The 24343-nt window shown below is 36.5% G+C and overlaps 1 protein-coding gene across 9 annotated transcripts; it reads left to right on the top strand.

The window, feature by feature from the left end:
* Positions 1–639: 639 nt before the first annotated feature.
* LOC123944354 (MAP3K12 binding inhibitory protein 1) lies at positions 640–22303 on the top strand. Of its 9 annotated transcripts, none has more exons than XM_046009404.1 (10): positions 706–826; positions 2395–2501; positions 4521–4640; positions 6424–6648; positions 6736–6832; positions 9727–9792; positions 10023–10175; positions 12458–12555; positions 19772–19810; positions 21713–22303. In XM_046009404.1, exons 2-10 carry the CDS (start codon positions 2487–2489, stop codon positions 21818–21820), a joined length of 921 nt encoding a protein of 306 aa, XP_045865360.1. In that variant the 5' UTR covers positions 706–826; positions 2395–2486; the 3' UTR covers positions 21821–22303. The 9 variants fall into 9 exon arrangements, with proteins under 9 accessions (XP_045865357.1, XP_045865355.1, XP_045865354.1 ...); XM_046009403.1 differs by having other exon boundaries at positions 6403–6648; XM_046009401.1 differs by lacking the exon at positions 2395–2501 and having other exon boundaries at positions 640–781.
* Positions 22304–24343: the final 2040 nt, after the last annotated feature.

Genomic DNA, 24343 nt, shown 5'->3' with positions numbered 1-24343 from the left:
TACAGTATCACCCAGAGAGTAGCAACCGATGGATGTTTTAAAACCTAACATATTTTAAAGTAATTAATGCCATTCCCTTGATAGTACACGAGGAAACGTAGGGCATTTTATTGTCTTTTCATATTCTCCGCTCTCTCACATGAGAAATTAGTGACATTAATTTACGTAAGTTTTCAACAACCCTGTAGAGGTGAAAATGTTCTAAGTATGACCATTCTATGTGAAAGAGTTTTCAAGTTTAGAAGCAGGTGTGGGTACTGCTGCATCCCCGACCAGCAGTCTTTCCTCAGACAACTCCACAGCGCCACGTTAAAATTTTAACTTTTAATTCAAAATTTTAACTTCTAAAACTCTAACATTTAACTTTAAGTTTCCTCTTACCAACGCTCATAAGGAAGGTCTAAAAATCAAGACAGAATTCAGATGCTAACCCTCAGTAGACCACCGTTCCAACCACCGTCCCAAATACCATACGCCAGCTTCGCTCGGGTCGGCAATTACCTGCTCCAAGTCTTTGGCGTGACGATATAGTTGCACCTGATTGGTGCATCTGCTTGTCAATCATAGCGAGAGGTGGGTCCTCAAAGGCCCGTTCTAAATTAGACGCTGTGTTTTTACGTCATCTGCCGGCGACGAAAGCAGGAGGGGGGCTTGTGAGCACAAGTTGGTGGTGGCGGGGGTAGCTTGCGAAGGTGTCATGGCTGCTGCCGTTGAGCTTAGTCTCTCGAGCAGTGGTGACAGGAGTCTGGAGCGGAGCTGCAGCCCCAATCTCTCCCAAGAGGTGCTCTGCGAAATCTTTCGCTCTCTGCATAGCCTGGTGGGACAAGTGAGTGGTGATCTGTGGGAGTAGCGGTATGGAAACTATCTGGCCCCTCCCCCCTCTTTTCCTCTAGCGGAGGCGGGGGGCTGCGGAAGGCTGCCGGGGACCGGGACAGTGTCTGAGGCCGGAGGAGGAGCCCGAGCCCAGCCGTCTGCAGTCGGAGTGAGGATCGCCATACAGGCTTAGTTCAGGATGGGTTGCAGATCAGATTTCCTTGCAACTCTTCTCCCCCAAAGTGAGAGAGTATAGTTTCAGTGAAAAAGCTGGCTCCAAGAACAACATGCGTTGAGAGAAAGAATGTGTAAAAAGCCTTGTGGGTTTTGGAAGGTGCCCGGCGCTCACGATCCCCTTTCCTTCAGTGAATTCATTATAGAAATTGATAGGTTTGTACGATCTGAGAGTTTTGGAAAAGGTCTCTCCGCCTTTTTTTTTTTTTTTGATGACTTGCTTTTAGGAGTCACTTGGTTTATTTCTTTTTTTCCTTCTGGCTGTTTTGTGCATCTCTTACCCTTTCATAGAGGGAGGAAAATAAAAGGAATTAATGTAGATACTTGCATAAAGTTGGATGAGTTATCCATGGTTGATACAGTTTGCATCAGAACTGTTTAATCGTCATTTAATTATTAACTAATTTAACTGGCTGATTAAATAGCTTCAGCAGAAATGTCATAATAAATTGGATTTAAATAAAAGTACTCCTTACACTCTATTCCGATCAAGTCACTATTTTGTTTCATGAAGATGCAAAGCATACTATATATGAGAAACAATTTGAAAATAAGTTTTCTTGCTTTTAAAAAGGAAATCTTTTCTCTTGTATCCTGGAATATTTTCCAGTTCAAAAAGTTTTTTACGGGGTTGCTACTAGTGCCCGTAGGAGACACCGTGTTAACTTCCTTTATGAAGGCAGAACATTCGTCTGATATGTAAAAAAAAAAAAAAAAATACTTTTAAAAGCAGTGAGTGGATGGAGAATAAATTTTTTGAAACGTTCAATATTTTTAAAAATCCTAATATGTTTGTCATTACTCTAAGTTAAATTTTGTTTGGTCTAACATAACAGTTATTAATAGATCTGCTAAAAGTTCTAACTTTTGAGCTCAGTTGTTTGCCCCGGACTTACTAAAATTTTTTAAAGACCTGGGACATTAATATTTTAGTTTTATCACCCAAGACCTGTAATAGTTTAATAGTTTAAGAACATTTTATGTGCTAGACATTAGAATTTTAAGGTTTATTTGTGTTTTAATGTCAGGATGAAAAAAGTTTATGCTCACCTATAATTTATGGAAGTTTTATTTTCAGTGGAGAGATATTTTTTAAAGTAACATTAAGAAACAATTTAAACATTTCTTTTGAAAATTAAATACTGAATTTTTAAATCTCATTTACAAATCTTAATATATATATATTTCATGATTTAAGTTCACTTATGTCACCTGTCAAAAATGTTTAGAGTAAATATTTGGAAAGTTTACGTGACACAGTAAAGGAACCAACTGTACAAATGTCAAGAAATTAAATCATTCTCATTAATTAAATACTAACCATTTTTATATTCTCTATATTTTGAGATGTATTATTTAAAGATAAGAATGAAAGCCACAATACTTATAAAATTGCCCCTGGAGGAAATCACTATTTACTTTTGCAACAAGTTTACAGGATGTTTTTTTTAAATGTAAGTTAAAAAAAAAAAAGTTTCAATATGCCTAAATTTCATTCTGCATACTATCATTATATTGTTGGCTCTCCTCAATAGGAACCTAAAACTGAATGTTAAAAAGTATTCTAGATTTCAAATTTACGGATTTTAACATTATTGCTTGCCTCTGCATGACTCATTTTACCAAGTTGAAGCATTATTTATTGTTAGCTTGGAGTTTCATATTAATTTTAAGTTTTTACTGAAAATGCATACTTAAATAGTCCATATTAATGTGAGACTAAAACATTTTTGAGTGAATGATTTACAGTTACAAGTACAAAAAGTAAAAGTGCAGAGAACTCATTACTAATAGGGAATTTGTTGAATAAATAATTGGATATATTGGGACAATTTTAAAGTTAATCTGTATCATTATTATGTGTTTTTCTTAAAAAACCAAGTATCTTTAAATGTGTTTGAAAGGCTTACATAATTATGTTAAATTGAAAGGAAAGTTATGATCCCAACATTAAGATTTATTTTCTGTAAGTTATTATTTTCTCTAGAAAATTGATGCTTTATTTTGGTTAAGGATTTGTCTGTGTTATCCCTAAACTCTATTCATAAATTTGTTATCAACTGATTTTAATAGTCTTAGAGGACTGTAGAAGTGCAGTAATAGTTTACTTCCATACATAAGTTGTTGTCTAATGAAATTTTTATGAGCATTAATATAAATTAAGATTAATGCGGTAATCTTAATGTAAAACCGTAGTGATTATAAACTAATCTTTGCCAGTACAGCCTATCCGAAACTTCTATTTCTTTATACTTATCTGATACGTACTTTAAATGTTTCTTGTCTCATGCAAAGGGTGGTAAATTTTTGTCATATAATATTTATTCAATACAGTGCCTTTTTTGGTAACTTTGGATCTCTGGTTCTTTGTACAGTGATTCATCTTTTTGTTTTATAATTACAACTCATAATATCTATATTTGAACTAATGTACTATTTGTCTTTATTTTGTAGAAAACATGACTTTTAATAAAAGATTTCTGAAAAAAACAATAAACTTAATCCTACCATGCAGTGTATCTTTATAGTATGCTATAAATGCATATCCCTAGAAAAGTTTTTGGAGTTTCACTTTTTTTTTTTTTGGAGGTTCACTTTTATTTACTTAAAAGCCTGGAGATGGAGGCTTTCCCTCTAAAATTTCCACTGATTTTGATATTAATTTTATATGTAGGTTCCTGGTAGTTTTCTATATATAATTTTATTCTAATAGGTCACACATAGCCAACTTTTAAGAAGTTTTATATGACAAGCGCTCACACAGTATTAGAAAATACTATTTAGTGAAAGATCTGGCCATTCTATTCAGTCTCTGACCATTTATTTCACTATTGTGGGAGAGTATTTGTTTTTCGCTTGAAGATTTCCACAGCTAGATTGTAGATTTTTATTTGAAGTAGATAAACATGTTGCCATTTATCCCTAGACTTTATAATATGTATGAATAATGTTGATTTTTAAATTATTTTAAAATTGTTTAAAGTTGAAAATAATAAAAATGTGATTCAGAAAACATCAGAGTAGTGATATATGTCAGTTATGTCTTTGTATACATATTTAACAAAAAGGAATTTATATCAGAAGTTTCATAAATGTGCCTCCCCTTCTGTTTAATGGTCTGAGCTAGAATTACTGAATAGGGCCTATCTTGGCTCTCATCCAAAGGTTTTTAGAAAATGAAGTATCAAAAAAGCCTCATCTTTCCATCTTTTGTGGATGGTTTCACCTGTAAGATGGTCCCATTACACAGACCCAAGAACAGAATTAGAATGAGAGGTCATTGGTTTTTTAATGAAGATTACACCTTTCTTGACCTTTTAAAATGGTAATGAGAGCATTTTAATGTATCATTAAAAATCTGGTAACTTTGAGCTAAATAGGCATGTTACTCTAAAGAAGTATTATTTTTGTGACATCCATATACATAGCTTAATCATGTAATTTTGTGATGTTGCTGGTTTGCCCCTTTGAAGCTTAACCTCAGAGATGATGTGGTGAAAATTACAATCGATTGGAACAAGCTCCAGAGCCTCTCAGCATTCCAGCCCGCTTTGCTCTTTAGTGCACTTGAGCAACATGTTTTATATTTACAGGTAAATTTCTTGTTAAAAACATTAAGTCAGGATTGAGAATAGAAATTAATTGTAGTTAAATTATAAGCCAGAGTATTTGTCAGTTCTGTCTTACCACTGTATTAACAGTGTTATCAATAAATGGTTACTTCAGCCAGATTAGATCCAAGTCTGTTAATTTATATAGTGATCTGGACAGTCTTAGGAATATAGTCCAATAGGCCGATGTGGCTGTGAAGACTGAATGAATGCAGTTCTATTCAATTCTAGACTTGCAATGAAAATTCAATACAGTTGCATCTATGGTGGGTTATAATTAAGCAATAAGACACGGCAGGTGTGTGTCATGCTATGATAATGATTCCATGCCTTGGGTGAGTTTGGAGGCTCATGGAGTGCTTTCAGTGGTTCAAGAAGTGGCATTATCCCAGCATGACACATCCTGGAGTGTCTATTGCAATTAAACAGTTTCAGCATAGTTTTTAAAAAGAAAGTAATTTCTGTGACATTAATGTCTCATCTTAGTAAGTAGCCAGTCACTATTTTATCTTTTCTTTTTCTTAACAGTTTGAAATAATTCATCCTCTATATTAGAAATCAACATTGAGTTATTTATAATAGTACTGTTACATTTTTTAATATTTCAGTTTAATAACTGAACAGTATTATGACCTTGCTGGTTTCCAATTGAACATCTCTGCAATTATAATTGTTGTTAAGTTTGCAGTTTATCTCTAATCAAAGTAAAAAATATGAAGTGTCAAAGGTAAGTGGAAGAACTGTTGGATTGGTCATTTTACTGCTATTAAGATGTTCTAAGGTTCCAGAAGAGTACTTGGTATAGTAAACAACAGAAGCAAAATTATAGGTATGAAAAAAATAAGTGGAACATTGACAACTATGGGTGTGTTTTGATTAATGGAATAAACATTAATTTTCAGCCCTCTGTTTAGTGACTTTATGGGAAATTTTAACTCTGTTTCATGTTGAAATAGTTAACCCTGATATTAACGGACAGAAATAATTAGCGATAGAACTCAATTGAGGCCTGATTAAGGGGGGGGGTGGTTTTGAGTAGTATAATTTACATTATACAATAGGGTTGTTTTTTGTTGTTTTTTTAACCCACTCTAGTGATAGGCATATATCTCTTCCCAGCTGTGGATCTTGGTAGTTTTTTTTTCTTCCCTTTTTCATTTTCTTTTTTAAAAATTTAATTTCATGACCCAAGAAGATATCTTTCCATGTTAGGAAAAGCCCGAGTGTTCACTCAGCATAACACCTATATATTTCATGTCTATGCTCTCTCCTTCACTTTGGCCAACTGCAGTTTCAAGTGGAGAATCTCCAGTGATACAGTGATAATGCAGGGCTTTGCTGAGTGAGAGCACTGGCTCTCATGTTAAGGAGGAAAAATACTAAGCCTTAGTGTTCTGAGGAGGCATTTGAATGACATGTTAATTAAGTGGCATTGGTGCCAGAGGCTAAGGCTTTGATTTGGCACAAAATAAAAGATGAGTGACAGAACGATTCCCTCAAAGAAAATTTTAAATTTCCTCAGGTTTTCTTTCTTTCTTTCTATCTTTTTTTAACAGATTTATACCAAATGATAATGGTCACAATAGCAGAGAACAGCAAACACTTACATGTGATCAGATCTATGTATAGTGATATGCTAACTTTTTATATGTAGTTAATTGATATTAAATATTGCATTTACTTAGCAGAAATTTATATAAATGTTAAATGTATAATTAATTTTGATTAGTTTGAACCTCTGCAGATGCAATTCTGTTCTTCTCAGCCTTTTTTAGCAAAGCTGCAGCCTCTGATTAAAGAGGAGAATACAACTGTTGTTGGAGAGATAGAAAAAACAGAAACGGGGAACAAGAATGAAGTAAATGCCAAATTTCCCATTAGTGACCTACAAGAGGAAGAAAAGCACAAAGATTGTGATTTAGGAGATGTGAAAAAGACACAGATCCATTATGATCCAGAAGTAGTTCAAATAAAGGCTGGAAAAGCAGAAGTAAGAAGGTTTTATTTGGGGGGGGGGGGAGTATTATTTTAAATCTTATGCTCAAACTGTTAAAACATGCATACTTATTGTTTATAGATTGACAGACGAATATCTGCATTTATTGAAAGAAAGCAAGCCGAAATCAATGAAAACAACGTCAGGGAATTTTGCAATGTTATTGATTGTAATCAAGGTAACTACCTGGAAGAAGTTAATTTTCATAGGATTTTAAGCACAGTTTTTAGAGTTGCTCTGATTTTTCATTTGTTTTTAAAAATGAATAACATTAAGTCACAATTCATTTCACAGGTTTATTTAGAAACTAAGGCAGTGGAAATTCTTTCTGTTTAATAAGACTACATTGCAAAAATGGGTTTCATTTTGGTTATGCCAAAATCAAATAAATGTGGACATAAAAGGGCTAATGTTTACCACAGGTGAAGATTGTTTTTTAAAGTTCCTTTGGGAAATGAAGATGAAGTATGGGTGGCAGCATTTTTCAGTCTCACTAATAAGAAGGAACTAAACTATATAAATTTTGAGCCTGTAAATGTATTTTTGAAATTATGTTAATATAGTAAACAGTAAAGTTAATACTCCTCAAGAGGGAGCAGTTTTCTCACTACTCCTGAGCTTTCTGAAATGTTTTGTCATGATAAAAGCAATCTGTCATCAAGACTATGGTATCTTACCCTTTTTTCCTTTCTCTCATAGTGTATACATTTGCTATTTTTCATCAGATTCTCCTTTTCCTCTCTACTTGATGCTATAGTGTAGTTACAGGTCTGTAGGTATGCTGTAGAATACAAAATACTGCAAAGCACTGGCATAGATCATTCTCAGGCATCATAGTAATAATCAGAACAAGTAGTTCTTAGAAAAAATTATGGAAAAGAGTTCCTAATTGGAATGAACATTTTTCTTGTTGCCTCTGACATCTCTTAGCTAATTAGTACGAATACAGAATTGTCAAATGAACCTAGAATTGACTCTTACATTGGTACACTGAATCTCTTAATAATGAAATAACACAGGCTCAAGTGGGTCCTAAATTCAGCCTTTTCTGCTATTAACATTATACATGCGTAGACTTAGTATTATTTTCCTGTTAGCTTTTCAGAATAGGTACAGTAGTGGCACAATCTCAGGTACTACAATCCATCCAACTGCAGGCAACCCATGAGAATGGGTTTGTTGAGGGAGCAAGCACATGTGTCACTAATGTTATTCCTCTGTTCTCCCTGCTAACTCTATTATTATAAACCACCAGGGGATAGAAATTGACAAGAATTGAAATGCTCAGCAGGATTCCTTGGCCCATTCAATCCCTTGCTGGCTCAAAACAGTGCTAGCAAGAATTGCTGTGGAGAGTGACTAGCACTCACACATTCACTATCTTCACACCATGCTGAATTTCTCACTGATGGGTCAGTTAATCTATATACTTGGAATATAACTCTAGAATGGATGATAGCTTCTTTTTTTAACCCTTAGCCCCATGAAATGGGAGAAAGAGAATGGAGAAGTGATGGCCCTTTAAACGTATATTGAGGTGTCTCAAAAGAAAAAGAAAGAAGAAGAAAATGATTCTGTTTAGTACCTATATATAAAAGATGAATTTGGAATTATGTTCACACAATTTGTCAGCAGACCTATTTAGGAAACTCAGACTGAAAAAAAAAAAACATGAATGTATTGTAATGTGTTAGTGTATTCCTTTGATACCTGTCAATCTGACTTAAGTATAAATAATAGATTTTTTTTAAATTCCATAGGGAAAAAAATTTTTTTTCAGTATCTCTTTTACCATCTATTTTTTATTAAAAATCAAGGGAGGGGCGCCTGGGTGGCTCAGTGGGTTAAAGCCTCTGCCTTCGGCTCAGGTCATGATCTCAGGGTCCTGGGATCGAGCCCCACATTGGCTCTCTGCTCGGCGGGGAGCCTGCTTCCTCCTCTCTCTCTGCCTGCCTCTCTGCCTACTTGTGATCTCTGTCTGTCAAATAAATAAATAAAATCTTTAAAAAAAAAAAAATCAAGGGAATTTTTCAGGACATTTACTGCAGTGCATGGTTTAACTTAGTGTCATTTTAAATACTGTGAAACATTTTTTTTTTAAAGATTATTTATTATTTATTTGACAGAGAGAGATCACAAGTAGGCAGAGAGGCAGGCAGAGAGAGTGAGAGGGAAGCAGGCTCCCTGCTGAGCAGAGAGCCCGACGCGGGACTCGATCCCAGGACCCTGAGATCATGACCTGAGCCGAAGGCAGCGGCTTAAACCACTGAGCCACCCAGGCGCCCCACTATGAAACATTTTTATATTATGTTAACATTTTTCCAGTTTTCCCCCGGGTTCGTAATTTATCTTTTGATACCTAATTTGAAAAAAAAAATACATTTTTCAACTTAGAAAAAAAATTGGAACAAATTTTTACAAGTTATTTTTCCTAAAATTGCATTTTTTGAAAAGAGTGGTCTGGAAAGAGCTAACTTTTGGTAGAGATTTTTTTAAAATTAGCATTGGAAACAAAGTGGAAAAGTATGTGTTATTTTTGAGGTTTTAAGATCTTTTTTTGTGTGGAGTTCTGAAATAAAAATGTGTTAAATGTAAAATTAATCTTTATTAGATGATCCTTAATTTGATCAGTAAATAATATTAAAATGCTGAATTTTTTTAAGGTTTTTCAGTAAAAGTAATGAGTTCAATTTATTTCTATGATGAAATAAATGGAATAATGTCTCTTTGGCATATAGAGAATTAAATGCTCTCTATAAAACATAAAGTATTTTCTCTAAAGACCCAGATGGTTTGGGGGAATATTGGTATTTATTAAAAATTAAATTGTGCCATTGAGTGCTAAGGATTTTTCTGTAAGCAAATCTGAAGATTAGGTAAGATTAAAGATTATAAATTTTAGAGGGGGAAGTTCACTGTATTTTATCCTGTATGAGATGGTGATTTAATTACTATTATTTAAAATGATAATTCTCTTACTAGTAGTATGTTAATATGAATTATTAGAAGTTTATCAAAATCTCATACATTTGAAATTAAGAATATACTTATACTCATCTAAATTCTCCTTAGAAAACAGTTGTGCAAGAACTGATGCTGTTTTTACTCCTTACCCAGGATTTAAAAGTCATGTAAAAGGTAAGAACCAACTATATATCTTCATCATTGACAGAAGCTTGTTCTAGATTACAAGCAAAATGAAATAGATATCACTTCCTATCTAAATTTTATATATTTTAAAACAAAAAGTCTTGCCTTCTTACTTGGGTTGATGATCAGATGGATTTTATGAAAAGAATATGAAATGCTGTTAGAATTTCTGACTTTTAAGCTTATTAAATTTGTATTTCAAAAGTTTCTTAATATAGTTTCTAGAGTTGTGAATACATACGGACCACAGACCAGACCTGAAGGAATTCAGGGGTCAGGTCATAAACCTAACAGCTTGCTCCGAGATTGTGGCAATCAGGCTGTCGAAGAACGACTGCAAAATATTGAGGCTCACTTGCGATTGCAGACGGGTAAGCAGAGTGCTGGGCGGTGCCCCATAAATGTACCTTTACAAATAGAGAGCAGACAGTCATGTTCATTAACTTTGTGCTTGTGCAGTTTCTGGTACAAAACAGGTATTCATGAGTTTTTAAATGAACGATTGTTCATCTCACCTTTTCACATCATATGCAAAGTACAGTGGGTACACAAAGTTAGTGTTCAGCTCTCAGGGGAAGTCAAGAGATGGTACCCCTGGTAAAGTGACATTTGCACTCTTGAAGGATTAGTTGGGAATTTGTCAGCAGGCAGGAGCAAATTATTCCAAAAAGAGGGAACAACATCTGCAAAAAGCACTGAGGCACATAAATTAAGGAATTTCTGAGTCCAGTCTTGCTGGAGTATTTCCAGAGTGGAAGTAGAAGAACATAAGACTGAGTAAAACTTCAAGGGTAATAAGAGGTTAGCATTAAAAATTAATCCCTTCTCCCATAACGAAATAAATTTTTAACAAAACAACTGTATAAAAGGATGGACTAGCTTATTAAGTCTAATAGTATCAGGGTGCGGTGACTCAGTTGGTTAAGCATCCGACTCAGTTTTTGGCTCAGTTCATGATTTCAGGGTCATGAGATTGAGCACCACTGGGCTACATACTGGGCATGGAGCCTGCTTGGGATTCTGCGCCCCAACCCCCCCAGCCACCTCTCTTTCTTTCTGCCACTCCCTGCACCCCCCCCCCCCCGGCTTGCACGGGCTCTCTCATTCTCTCTATGTATTTTTTTAAAAGTCTAATAGTATCAAGTAGTTTATTATGAAAAATATCTTTTGAGTGCCTGCTGTGTGCCAAATGCTGTTTTAGACACAAGGGATACTGAAATGATATAGTTGCAGTCCCTAGCTTCAAGAACCTTGTTATCTGGAAGAAAGAATAATATTGAAGTAGAATGTTATGGTGCTATGAAGGAAGCGTATATGGTGAGGCACAAGGAGCCTCCATGTGAAGGGATTTTAGGCAATGCTCCACTGACTCAGTGAAGCTTGAACTGGCTCTTGAAAGATAAAGAGATGAGCCATAGAGCATTCTAGGTAAAGGGGACAGCAAGAGCAAAGTCAATTAAATACATTACTCATTTTACCTTACTCAAGAGTAAGAATGACCCAGATCCTGAAATAAACATTCTCAAAAAAGAAATCTATTTCTAGAGTTTTCATATTTAACAAGTTGACACTTTTGATTGGAAATTTGCCCATATGTTTTAATTGCATAATGATTATCTAATTAGGTATTCAGTCAGTAAATATTGAGCACCTGTGTAGTTTGTGAACTGATGGTTCCTAGGTTTGTGTGCACAGCCATACCTAACGAACAAAATAAAATTATGCCCTCCTGGAGCTTATATTAAAGTGGAGAAATGGGCAATAAATAAAAAAAATATATAGGACTGTCAGGTAATAGTAATGGTTTGAAAAAAATGAGAGAAAGGATAGGGATTACAGTGGGGTGGGATAGGTGGTAACATTAGACAGAATGGTCATGTTGCAGTGTGAGAAATAAGAGGATTTGGAATATAATCATAACCTGAAATTTGAGTAACCATAATTCATCTTCCCCCTCCACAGAAAGGTTGTTAGGTAAGAATTATGATAAAGTTCCTCTTTAATATTATTTTAGGTTAAAGGAGGAAATGGGGCATGTAAGGAAAAATAGAAATTAAAGAAAGTGATAAATACATATAGCAGTCACTGAATTGGACTGTAAGGTGTCCCTGTGCATTTTCCTCTCAAGTTAACTATCCAAATCTATCAGAAGTACACACTGTTCTATACAGGAACTCTTTAGTAGCTTGTAATGAATTTAACATAAAGTAAAACTGGCAAAATAGGAAGCATAAATGGGCTGGAGGAGAGATGCAACAGAATACTACACCCCATAGTGTATAATATTGAAAATGTGAACTAAGGATTTCATTTTATTTTACTCTTGTTCATTATCTTCTCAAGCTTAAATATTTCCCATTCCTCTGCATAAGTATCTTCTTTGCACTTTTTTTGTTTTGTTTTTTGTTTTGGAGAGAGAGAGAGAGCAGTGGGAGGAGCATAGGGGGAGAGAATCCTGAAGCAGATTCCCCACTGAGCAGGGAGCCCGACACAGGGCTCGATTCCAGGACCCTGATATCATGACCTGAGCCAAAATCAGGAGTTGGCTGCTTAACTGACTGAGCCATCCAGTGCCCCTGCATGGAGTTATAAGAACAGAATTTGTAAGAAGAATTATTCAATAGTATTTCAGAATTTTTTTTAATGTATTTAGGTGGTCCAGTGCCAAGAGACATTTATCAGAGAATTAAAAAACTTGAGGATAAAATCCTGGAACTGGAAGGAATCTCTCCTGAATATTTCCAATCTGTAGTAAGTATAGCGTCCTTTAAAAAAAAAATCAATATCTGTATCTATCTATATATGTAGAGTTTATTTTGCGATGCTTCATCATGTTCATTTATCTGCTTACTAGTGAAATGCCATTTTAATAATTCAACAATGAACATAGTCCTATGTAGGGAGTTACCTAGTTTTTTAAAAAATTGTGATTCTAAACATTGTATTATTTGTAGACTCACTTTTTTTTTTTTTTTTGAAAGGGGTCCTTTTATTATATGTTACTCAGATTCTCAAACTTGAGCCATTTCCATAGCATAATAAATCAGCCTAGGTAGTTGTCAATCCTGTCACTATGAACATGCTGTCTTGTAGAACAAAGGCTTCCTCTGGGTTCCTGCTCTGTCAATTACCCTTCTGTCTCTTTAATCCCTCCCTGTCCACAGACTCCTTCCCTCACTACACATGTTTGCATTCTCCTCCATACTAGACAAACACCTGAATCTGCCACCCTATCTTTTTCTTTACCTTAACCACCAAACTTTTTGAAAGACTAGTCAATATTGGTCTGATTCCTCATTCTAGCACTTATTTATTCATTCATTCTTATTCTCTTTTCCAGGGACATTAAGAAACAATGTTGCGCTGATAAGTCTCTCTTTGTTGCATCAGCAGGTTTAGAGGAGCGATCCTGAGCTGATTGTGTTATTTTCCTCAATCTTTTGGGGTGATTATACATAACACCTGCCTTTTCTGAGAATTGGTTTTCTTCTTCCCTTTTTTTTTTTGTTATTTTTAAATTTTATTTCTTTATTTTTGTTTTTCTTTTTTTAAGCAGCACCATATTAGAAAACTAAATCATGTAAAAGGGAACAAAATTTTTTAATTTACTAAGTTTTTAGTGAAAATTTTACTAAATCTCCTATCTGAAAAACTATGTAAAATAACTCATTAGCATGAATCATTATAAGTCACTGGTAAAAATAAAATTCAAATTATTTTAGGTATACCGGCAGTTTTTCCAAAGTGGCAAACTGGGTATTAGAGTAAGGTACAGAAAAGAAGTATTTCTAGATGAAGAAGGCAGGTTATATAACAAATGTGAGCAGTGAAACCCAAAGATCAAAAATTTAGAGAAAGAGTTTCAGTGATTTATCCCCTCAAATGAGGTTTACTAGAGTTCTAAGGGCTGAAGCAAGGATTAAATGAGATAATACCAGTCAAGCACTTAGCACACGGCCTAGCACATGGTAAAACTCAGTAGCCATTAGCATTTATTTAGTTTCAGAAACCATGTATGAAGTAGCTTTATAAATGTAGATAAATCATACAGTTCCTCTGGCTCTCAGTTGTCTAATTTAGATTTCTTGGTTGTACTAAATAATTACAAAGGTCTTTCCAATTTTAGGATTATTCTTTGAATGTATCTTCCTAGAAAACTTGATAAAGTATGCTTTTTCTTATAACAGTCTACTATACATTGTTCCCATTCAAGCTGCCTTCATTAAGTAATCCCTAGGCAGGTTACTTTTCTTTTTTTCTTTTTTTTTTTTTTTAATTTGTTTATTTACAGCATAACAGTGTTCATTGTTTTGGCATCACACCCAGTGCTCCATGCAGTACGTGCCCTCCCTATCACCCACCACCTGGTTCCTCAACCTCCCACCCCCCTGCCCCTTCAAAACGCTCTGGTTGTTTTTCAGAGTCCATAGTCTCTCATGGTTCATCTCCCCTTCCAGTTTCCCTCAACTCCCTCTCCTCTCCATCTCCCCATGTCCTCCATGTTATTTGTTATGCTCCACAAATAAGTGAGACCATATGATACTTGACTCTCTCTGCTTGACTTATTTCACTCAGCATAATTTCTTCCAGTCCCGTCCATGTTGCTACAAAAGTTGGGTATTCATCCTTTCTGATGGAGGCATAATACTCCATTGTGTATATGGACCACATCTTCCTTATCCATTCATCCGTTGAAGGGCATCTTGGTTCTTTCCAGTTTGGCGACCGTAGCCATTGCTGCAATAAACATTGGGGTACCGATGGCCCTTCTTTTCACTACATCTGTATCTTTGGGGTAAATACCCAGCAGTGCAATTGCAGGGTCATAGGGAAGCTCTATTCTTAATTTCTTGAGGAATCTCCACACTGTTCTCCAAAGTGGCTGCACTAACTTGCATTCCCACCAACAGTGGAAGAGGGTTCCCCTTTCTCCACATCCTCTCCCAACACACGTTGTTTCCTGTCTTCCTAATTTTGGCCATTTTAACTGGTATCAGGTGGTATCTCAATGTGGTTTTAATTTGAATCTCCCTGATGGCTAGTGATGATGAACATTTTTTCATGTGTCTGATAGCCATTTGTATGTCTTCATTGGAGAAGTGAATGTTCATATCTTCTGCCCATTTTTTGATATGATTATCTGTTTTGTGTGTGTTGAGTTTGAGAAGTTCTTTATAGATCCTGGATATCAACCTTTTGTCTGTACTGTCATTTGCAAATATCTTCTCCCATTCCGTGGGTTGCCTTTTTGTTTTGTTGACTGTTTCCTTTGCTGTGCAGAAGCTTTTGATCTTGATGAAGTCCCAAAAGTTCATTTTTGCTTTTGTTTCCTTGGCCTTTGGAGACATATCTTGAAAGAAGTTGCTGTGTCTGATATAGGAGAGGTTACTGCCTATGTTCTCCTCTAGGATTCTGATAGATTCCTGTCTCACGTTGAGGTCTTTTATCCATTTCGAGTTTATCTTTGTGTATGGTGTAAGAGAATGGTCGCGTTTCATTCTTCTACATATCGCTGTCCAGTTTTCCCAGCACCATTTATTGAAGAGACTGTCTTTTTTCCATTGAATATTTTTTCCCGTTTTGTCGAAGGTTATTTCACCATAGAGTTGAGGGTCCATATCTGGGCTCTCCACTCTGTTCCACTGGTCTATGTGTCTGTTTTTATGCCAGTACCACGCTGTCTTGGTGATCACAGCTTTGTAGTAAAGCTTCAAATCGGGTAACGTGATGCCGCCAGTTTTGTTTTTGTTTTTCAACATTTCCTTAGCCATTCGGGGTCTCTTCTGATTCCATACAAATTTTAGGATTATTTGCTCCAGCTCTTTGAAAAATACCGGTGGAATTTTGATCGGAATGGCATTAAAAGTATAGATTGCTCTAGGCAGTATAGACATTTTAACAATGTTTATTCTTTCAATCCAAGAGCATGGAACAGTCTTCCATCTTTTTGTGTCTTCTTCAGTTTCTTTCATGAGTGTTCTGTAGTTCCTCGAGTACAGGTCCTTTACCTCTTTGGTTAGGTTTATTCCCAGGTATCTTATGGTTCTTGGTGCTATAGTAAATGGAGTCGATTCTCTAATTTCCCTTTCTGTATTTTCATTGTTAGTGTATAAGAAAGCCACTGATTTCTGTACATTGACTTTGTATCCTGCCACATTACTGGATTGCTGTATGAGTTCTAGTAGTTTGGGGGTGGAGTCTTTGGGGTTTTCCATATAAAGAATCATGTCATCTGCGAAGAGAGAGAGTTTGACTTCTTCATTGCCAATTTGGATACCTTTTATTTCTCTTTGTTGTCTGATTGCCGTTGCTAGAACTTCTAATACTATGTTGAACAAGAGTGGTGAGAGTGGACATCCTTGTCGTGTTCCTGATCTCAACGGGAAGGCTGCAAGCTTTTTCCCATTGAGGATGATATTTGCTGTGGGTCTTTCATAGATAGATTTTATGAAGTTCAGGAATGTTCCCTCTATCCATATACTTTGAAGTATAGGCAGGTTACTTTTCTAGTTCAATTTCATACTTTGTTAATGTAGTCCTTATTAATGTAGAATTGATCTTACAAGAGAGTATCACAGTATTAGATGCCTCCAGAGAGATCTTGCTTCTTTATTAATCTCTTTGATTTTGACTTAGAAAGCTTAACATCTACCTGTTATTGAACTTGGTTAGCAAAAGAACAGCCCTTCAAATCATTGTCTTGTTTTGGGGATCTCTATACACAGCATAAAATGTTTTGAGTATTTGGTTAGAGGTAAAATAGTTAGATTATAGAGGACCTTAACTGCTATACCCAGAAGTTTATATATTTAAAGTTTAAATGCTGTTGAAAGCATTTGAGCAGGGAGGTAACTTGAGCACATTATTTGAAAGATTTATCTAATACTGTTCTGGAAGGTAAATGAGAAGGAAGAGACTAAGAGTAAGGAGACAGTATTATACTAGCTTAGATGTGAAGTGAGATCCCGAACTAAGGACAAGAGAGTGAGAATAGAAAAGATTAATGCAAGAGATAGTAGGAAATAAAGTTGACAAATACTGATAATTGATTGGCTGTGGAAAGAGTGTGGAAAGAGACATAGAGCAAGGGTGAATCCACTTTCTGATTGGAAAAATTATATACCGTCATTGACAGAAATAAAATCTGAAGGAGGAGATACTTGGGGAGGAAATGTGAATTTAAAGTCCTATCAGGATATGCAGATAGAAATATCAGGTAAGCTTTTCAAGAGTAGCACTTGTATAATTGGGAGAGTCTGTAGAGGTGATGGTTAAAACACAGAATAGGTAAGAACACTAGACTATCAGAGGCCTGAAGTCTGCAACTCAGTGACTGCCTAACTTCAGCAGCAGCAGCATTACAAATGTAAACAGAATTGGCCTAGATGTGTTAGGTTACCATACCTGTGATAAAACTGGCACTTTAAAAAAACAATTTCCAATTCTATTAAACAATATATATTTTATTAGAAGGATCACTTTTGGATTAGTATTGGAAATGACATGTCAATAGTGAGCTGCAAGGAAGCACAAAACACTGAAAAGCTTTAAACATTCAGATTAACTCTGTCCTCAAGGCCTCTGAATAAATATGGCACAGGCCCAAAGGGAAGGAGGATCTCATAGTCACCCATCCATAATAGAACGAATGTGCCATCTTTAGGAGCTGCACTCCTTGCTTGCAGTAGATCCAGCGCTAGGAATGTCCATGTGCATGAAAGGAGTTACACACATACCCTGCAGAGGACATAACGTGTAATTTATCACTCTTACTATCCTCATGCTGGGAGTACACGTGTGGCAATTACATATTTTTACATATCTTTTAAAGGTGTCCAGAAAAGACTATATAGGCTGTATAGTCTTCAAGCTTCTAAAGTTAGTAAGGAAAATTTGAGCCCATTGAGTTTCTTAAGGATTGAATTTTTGTAGAAACTGAATTCTGAACTCTAAAAAGATTTTAAATGAAATGTGTTTAATTCAGATTGAAATGTAGGTGAACTCTAAACACAGGGAAGACTTGTAGTTGAATAGAGATTTGTCATTATGGGTAACATTAACATTCAACATATGAAAAGGGAAAAACTAACAGGAAAAATACATAAATTGTATTTGGTTCATAGAACAAAAGCAGACTGACTAGATGAATTTATTTTCAGTTATGAAACAGACATAAAACTCCAAAAAATGTATATAAAATAGGAATTATAACAAAGATTTGTGTTTTGTTGCACCTTTTAATGCAATCATTCTAAAGAACTTTACTCTTCACATTTAACATGGAAAGACTTGAATGTGGTAATGTTTAAACATTTTTAAGGGCATGACTTAATAAACCATTTAAAACATACAATTCTTATGAGTTATTTCCAAATAATTACTTACTGATTTTAAATGATGACCCTTGAAACAGTAAATATAACATGCTTCACAGGTACATTTTTATAGAACTTTGTTCATTTTGTAGCATTTATCACTTATAATCATATGTTTACACATCTGTTTTTCACACTATATTTTGAACCTCTGAAGGGCAACTATGTGTTCGTCTATGAACACATAGACCATAGTAGGCATTGAATAAATGTACAAATGAATAGCGTTTGGCTGATAATTCCCTGTCGGACTTTTGAAGGTCTGTTAACTGTCTTCCAAAGCACTGACTAGGTAGAATCTTAGCTCTAGTCTGTAATGAGGGAGGGGAGAGTCAGCTGCATGTGCACAGGCCCACGTGTCCAAGTACGTGGTGGGCCTGAAACACGAGGTGGCAGCTGGGTCTGGGTGGAAAATTAAATTGCAAACATATTTTGGAGGGCCTTGAAGGGCACACTAACCAGTGTGTAATGCCAGTGTCACTAGTGCACAATTACGTTTCTGAGAAAAAGAAACCTATAATTTAGGTTCCTGTATGGTGGCATTATGAAGTCCGAGTTGGAGAGAGATTAGAATCAAGGAAGATAGTTTAGGAAACATCGTTGTCCACACTGGGAAGAAATGAAGATCCGAATCAGGGTGGTGGGATGGGACTCAAAAGAGAGGAAATATTTAAGACACTACACCTTAAATAAGCCCCAAAGACCACATTTTACTGTTTTCAAGGTACTGAATCATTGATGTCCTTATTCTCTTCATTCTGATACTTCTCAGTTTGGTTTTGTGATAATGATAATAATCTGATTGCTCAGTTACATGGAAACTATCAATATAAACTCTTAGACAAGGGAAGTATATTTTAATCAGGTGTGTAAAAAGGCACCTCTTGGAAAGTAGAAGACTGAGAAGCCTTCTGACCAAAATTAAACATTAAGCCCTTAACCTGCCTATGGGCCCCATCACAGGTAGCCAGATCAGTTTGGCAAAGGAAGGAACCTGTTCATATAAGCACCTTTCCCCCCATATTTAATAATTCGAACACTTAATGATTTCCCACTTACTGTAACTACTGATAAGAGGCATATCTTGAAATTCTTTGAAACACTTTTTGATACAAAAGGAAATGTGAATTTTTACCTTCCCTTCTAAATCCCAGTGGTCAGAAATGTTCATGAGAACATTTTGCCACCTACATTGGCAGTTTCTTTGTCAAATGTACCAATATGCTAATTTGCTATTCTGAAGTTTGTGGTTCTGTGAGACTAAGGACAAAACCTAAAAAAATTCACTTGGTCGGAGTTTAAAAGGTTCAGCAGCAAGTCACCGAGAATGTTGTCCGCTTAAGTTACAGACATTTTTACTCAAACTGACTTACACAGTGCTTCAGTGTTACTGCTATTTACTTTTAATATCATTGTTGGGAGGGTACCTTCCAAGATACAAGAAGGCAGATGTCAGTGGCAGCTAGCACTTGCTGAGACTTATGGGCTTTGTTTCTGCCAGGGTTCTCTGTATTTTGTTCAGTAGTCTGTAAATGAAAATTGTGTAGATTTTCTAAGCATTGATTACTTACTTTTTTTCACTTTTAATCTAGAGCTTTTCTGGAAAAAGAAGAAAAGTTCAACCACCTCAAGTAAGTTACTGAATTCTCGTTGTGGCTTCTGAAGTAGTTTGATTAGTTTTATACCTCCCTTATCAATAAAAGTTCTTAACTCTGGTTGCTTTTAGATCATACCTGGCATTTAGGACTGGGGGAAAAAAAAGGGAGCAGCATAAATTTATGAACTTGAATTAAAGAAATAATTTTATTTGAGGGGCATGGAATGATTCAGAGGGGCCAAATATGAAAGTGTCTATCTAGCTGTTAATTGGAGCAAAATGTATCAGTTACAGAATGCTGAAAAATAATAAATGCTCAGGTAATTTATCCCCCCTTTTTAAAAGATTTATTTATTTGAGATAGAAAGAGAGCACAAGAAGGAGGGGCAGAAGAGGAGGGAGAGAGAATATCAAGCAGACATCCCCCCACCTACCACTGCTGAGAGCTGAGTCCAGAGCCCTGTGCCCATGAAGTTTGATCTCATGACCCTGAAATCACATGAGCTGAAACCAAGAGTCTGACATTTAATTGACAGATGCCCCAGCGCCCTGCTGCACACACACCCCCCACCTTTTTTTTTTTTTTTTTAAAGATTATTTATTTATTTGACAGAGAGAGATCACAAGTAGATAGAGAGGCAGGCAGAGAGAGAGAGAGAGAGAGGGAAGCAGGCTCCCTGCCGAGCAGAGAGTCCGATGCGGGACTCGATCCCAGGACCCCGAGATCATGACCTGAGCCGAAGGCAGTGGCTTAACCCACTGAGCCACCCAGGCGCCCCCCCCCCCACCTTCTAAGTAATCTCTACACCCAGTTTGGCAGTCAGACTCAGGACCCCAGGATCAAGAGCTGCATTCTCTACCTACTGAGCCAGCCAGGCATCCTGTCCCCCTCCCTGCTTTGCTGACACTACTAATTAGCATCTAAATAAAAAAAGGGTGTTTGGGCGATGTTGACTTCAGCCCACCACTGTCCATAGTACTACTATATTAATTAGTTGAATCTTAAATAGTGAGGTTCTGGTAGCTATTAATGGCAGTAATGTGAAATTAAAGTTGGAGAAAACTTTGAAAGATTTATTTATTTATTTATTTTTTCCTTGAAAGATTTCACTTATTTGACAGAGAGCGAGAATACAAGCAGGGGGAGCAGCAGGCCTGGGGAGAGGGACAAGCAGGCTCCCCGCTGAGCAAGGAGCCCCAATGCAGGACTCCATCCTCTCACCCTGAGGTCTTGATCAGAGCCGAAGGCAGATGCTTAACCCACTGAGCCACCCAGACGCCCCTTTGATTATTTTTTTTAAAGATTTTATTTATTTATTTGACAGAGATCACAAGTAGGCAGAGAGGCACGCAGAGGGAGGGGGGAAGCCGGCTCCCTGCTGAGGAGAGATCCTGATGTGGGGCTCAATCCCAGGACCCTGAGATCATGACCCAAGCTGAAGGCAGAGCCCTAACCCACTCCCCGCCTTTGATTTATTTTTTAAGAGTAGCATACTACTTATTTTTTTAATTGTAGAATTTTGAGTATATTTTTGAGAGCATCCATTTTTTCCAGGAGAGGTAGTTGATTTGCAATTGACCCATCAAAAGAGAATTTCTAGCAGTTAAGCTAATCCTAAAGTTTAATTTTTTTACTGCTGATAGAATAGTTGGTTAAAGAAAAAGTTTTTACAGTCCTTTCAGAGAGTAGAGAGGTCCAGATCTTTATCATTAGGAAAGAGAAAGAAATATTAAGCTATTAAAATTAATAACTTAATAACCTTAGTTATTTTATTCCTTTAAGTTTATGATATAGTCAACATATAGTTCAGTTTAAAAATTATTCTCATGAAGAAAAAAAAGACATTTACCATATTTTAGATATAGTTCACTTAGTACTTTATCTGCATTAAGATATTTCAGAGTTATATTCAGCAATTTGTATTCTTGTTTACAGCAGAACTATTCACTGGCTGAACTTGATGAAAAAATTAGTGCCCTCAAACAAGCCCTGCTCAGAAAATCAAGAGAAGCAGAATCCCTGGCTACTCACCACCTTCCATGAAAAACTCCTCTCATTCTTGTCATTTGACTTTTTTATATACGTGTAACTTACCCTGCAGTTAATTCAATGGCTATGTAGCCAACGGTGTAGCTTCCCTCTGAAGGCAGTGTTTCTTTTCATGTGAGTCCAGCGTGCAGCAAGTTATCTTCAGATATTCCAGTGGATTTTGAAATGGTTAGGCATTAAAAACAGCATTGTCAGTATGTGTTGCCTTCTGTTTTAAAGGAGGTATCCTGGAAACTGAGAGACTTAAATTGAAAGCACATCTCTGTGTGTGTGTGTGTACCACAGAAAGCAAGATTTATTTTGAATAATAATATTTAAAAGGACTATATTTGTAACATCAGCGTTAACCAGTTCATTAGTTTAAATCCAACTTTGTACGTAAGAGGCATTCACAAAAATTTATCAACTGAATATTAAATGAATGCATACACTTTTTTTTTTAATGTCAGTTTTAATGTAAATAAACAGTAGATCCCACCTTTATTCCCTTCCTGTGTGTCCTTGAGCAAGTTAATCTCTTTCTGCCTTAATTTCCATATCTACAAAATGGGAGTAAAAATAATAAAACCTAGAGTTGTCATGAACAGGTGAGATCATGCATGCACAGCTTTTGAAACTGGCCCAAGGGAAGTGCTCAGTAAATGTTAGCTGTTATTACTGTATAAAACCAAGTCTGTCTTTGAGAGTCTTTAGATGTCATAAACAGTCTCTCAAGAGCCTCACTTTTTTAGTGTCCCAGTTACGTTAGTGTATGTATTTCCATAGTTGCAAATTAAACATTTAATAAGATGTAGCTACAGTCAAGGAACAGATATTTAGGTCAAGAATTGTTTGGCTGCAAGAGATCAGAAATCTACCTAAAATAGCCTGTAAATAGGAAGTTGTTAAAAAGAATCAGAAATCTGGAATTTAACTGCAAGAAGTATATCTGGATATTGTGGTGTCTAGGAGGTCAGCAACAGTTCATCTCTCTGTGTCTGCAGTGGCCTCTGGCTGTTTCTATGTCTAGTTCTGTCTCTGTCTCCTACCTTCCTTCTTTTCTGCTCGCCCTCTTCCTGTGTGTCTTTCCCCCTCTCTCTCCTTTGTTCTTTTTCTCTTACACCTAAGCATCTGTGCATCTGGTTTATTCTATGTGGACTGATTCTTCTGAAGGCTTCTACATTACTTCTTCTCCACACAGGGCAACATGCTAGCCCTGTCTCTATAGCCTTGGCATTCATGCCTTTGAGTTGCCATGGTGCAAACTCTGAATCCAGCCCTGTAGAACCTCACAATTCCACTGACCCACTTACCTCTTGGTATCTCTTAGCTCAGCTCCTGAGACTGAAGCTCACTCAGCGTGATCAGGGGTCTCAGGCAGTTGTGGCCAAGATGACGGGGCAGGACCTTCTCACAAAATAGGCAGTATGCACACAACCTCACGCAAGCATTTGCAGAAGCCTTGACAGTGGAGTCACCTGGTAGAAAATGGGGGCTTTGGAATTATTCCCAAGAAGTGGATGTGGACTAGGTATATTCCCTGAACATCTTTATTCTCTGCATAACAACTCGTCCTTCAAGACAGTCTCGCCTGATGTGATCCAGTTTTAGAGGTGCAGCTACAAGCGGCTGCTCCTCAAGTCTCCATCTGGTTGTCGTAATCACCATCCTGCCTGAATGACCTCCTCTGGGTGTATCAGCACATTTTACTACCACCATGCCAAAGATACAATAGGAAAGACTTCATAAAAACGATCAATTAGAAAAAGAGGTTGACTTAGAGGTGGGAAAAAAATCTAGAAAAAAGGATCAAATAGTGGTCTGCCCTTAAATAAATGTCCCCAGTCTGTTTTGGACCCTCTTGGCAGTAGAATAAATTCCTAAATCATGCTTGACGGTCCCAGGATCTGTCCATTAGAAGGATTTCCTTTTCCCATCATCCTTCAGGCCTTCTGAAAGGCATTAGAGTTGACCTCTCTCCACTTAAGTAATTATTGTCTGGGACCAGCATCCTTTCTACTTGAGTCAGAACCTCCAGAAGAGACGAGAACCAACACCATATTGCTGTGAGTTGGTATAGGTGCCTTGTTCTTCTGATAACTGCCCCAGAATTTTAGTGCGCTTTCATTGTCTTTCTTGAGTAGTACATCCTTGACTAAAAGGCAATGCCAGGAATTTCTGTGGGGTTAAGCCTGCTTTCTTGATTACCAGGCTACCTAATGACCATTCCCTCAGGACTTTTGTTTTTTCGGCTCTTAGACCCATTGTTCTTAATGGCTTTGTCCTCAAGAGAATAAAGGAGGCAAAGTGGAAAAAGGCTGCAGAACAGGAAGCACTTCTTCCATAGTCTAGCCCTAAAAACCCCTTCCCTCTACAGATTACATTCCAATCTAAGGAAGCAATTTACTAGGGGTCCGGAGTTAGCATGGGTGATAGTAATCAACATGTTTATCCTGCAGAAAAGGGCTAGGTTTCACAGACTATTGTAGCTACTGCTAGAGATCTTCAATTGCTAGGCTCCTGAGCCCTGAGCTCCAA

The sequence above is a fragment of the Meles meles genome, chromosome 6 (assembly GCF_922984935.1).
Source record: "Meles meles chromosome 6, mMelMel3.1 paternal haplotype, whole genome shotgun sequence".
Classification (NCBI taxonomy): Eukaryota; Metazoa; Chordata; class Mammalia; order Carnivora; family Mustelidae; genus Meles; species Meles meles.
This window is presented reverse-complemented; position numbering and strand designations above follow the sequence as displayed.

What these genes read in the sequence shown, in the direction of transcription:
- LOC123944354 (XM_046009395.1), top strand. Translation starts at nt 698, where the DNA reads ATGGCTGCTGCCGTTGAGCTTAGTCTCTCGAGCAGTGGTGACAGGAGT. An exon ending in ATTTAAAAGTCATGTAAAAG is followed by an intron (nt 9,793 to 10,022) that starts GTAAGAACCAAC and finishes TTCTTAATATAG; the next exon opens with TTTCTAGAGTTGTGAATACA. An exon ending in GAAAAGTTCAACCACCTCAA is followed by an intron (nt 19,811 to 21,712) that starts GTAAGTTACTGA and finishes TCTTGTTTACAG; the next exon opens with CAGAACTATTCACTGGCTGA.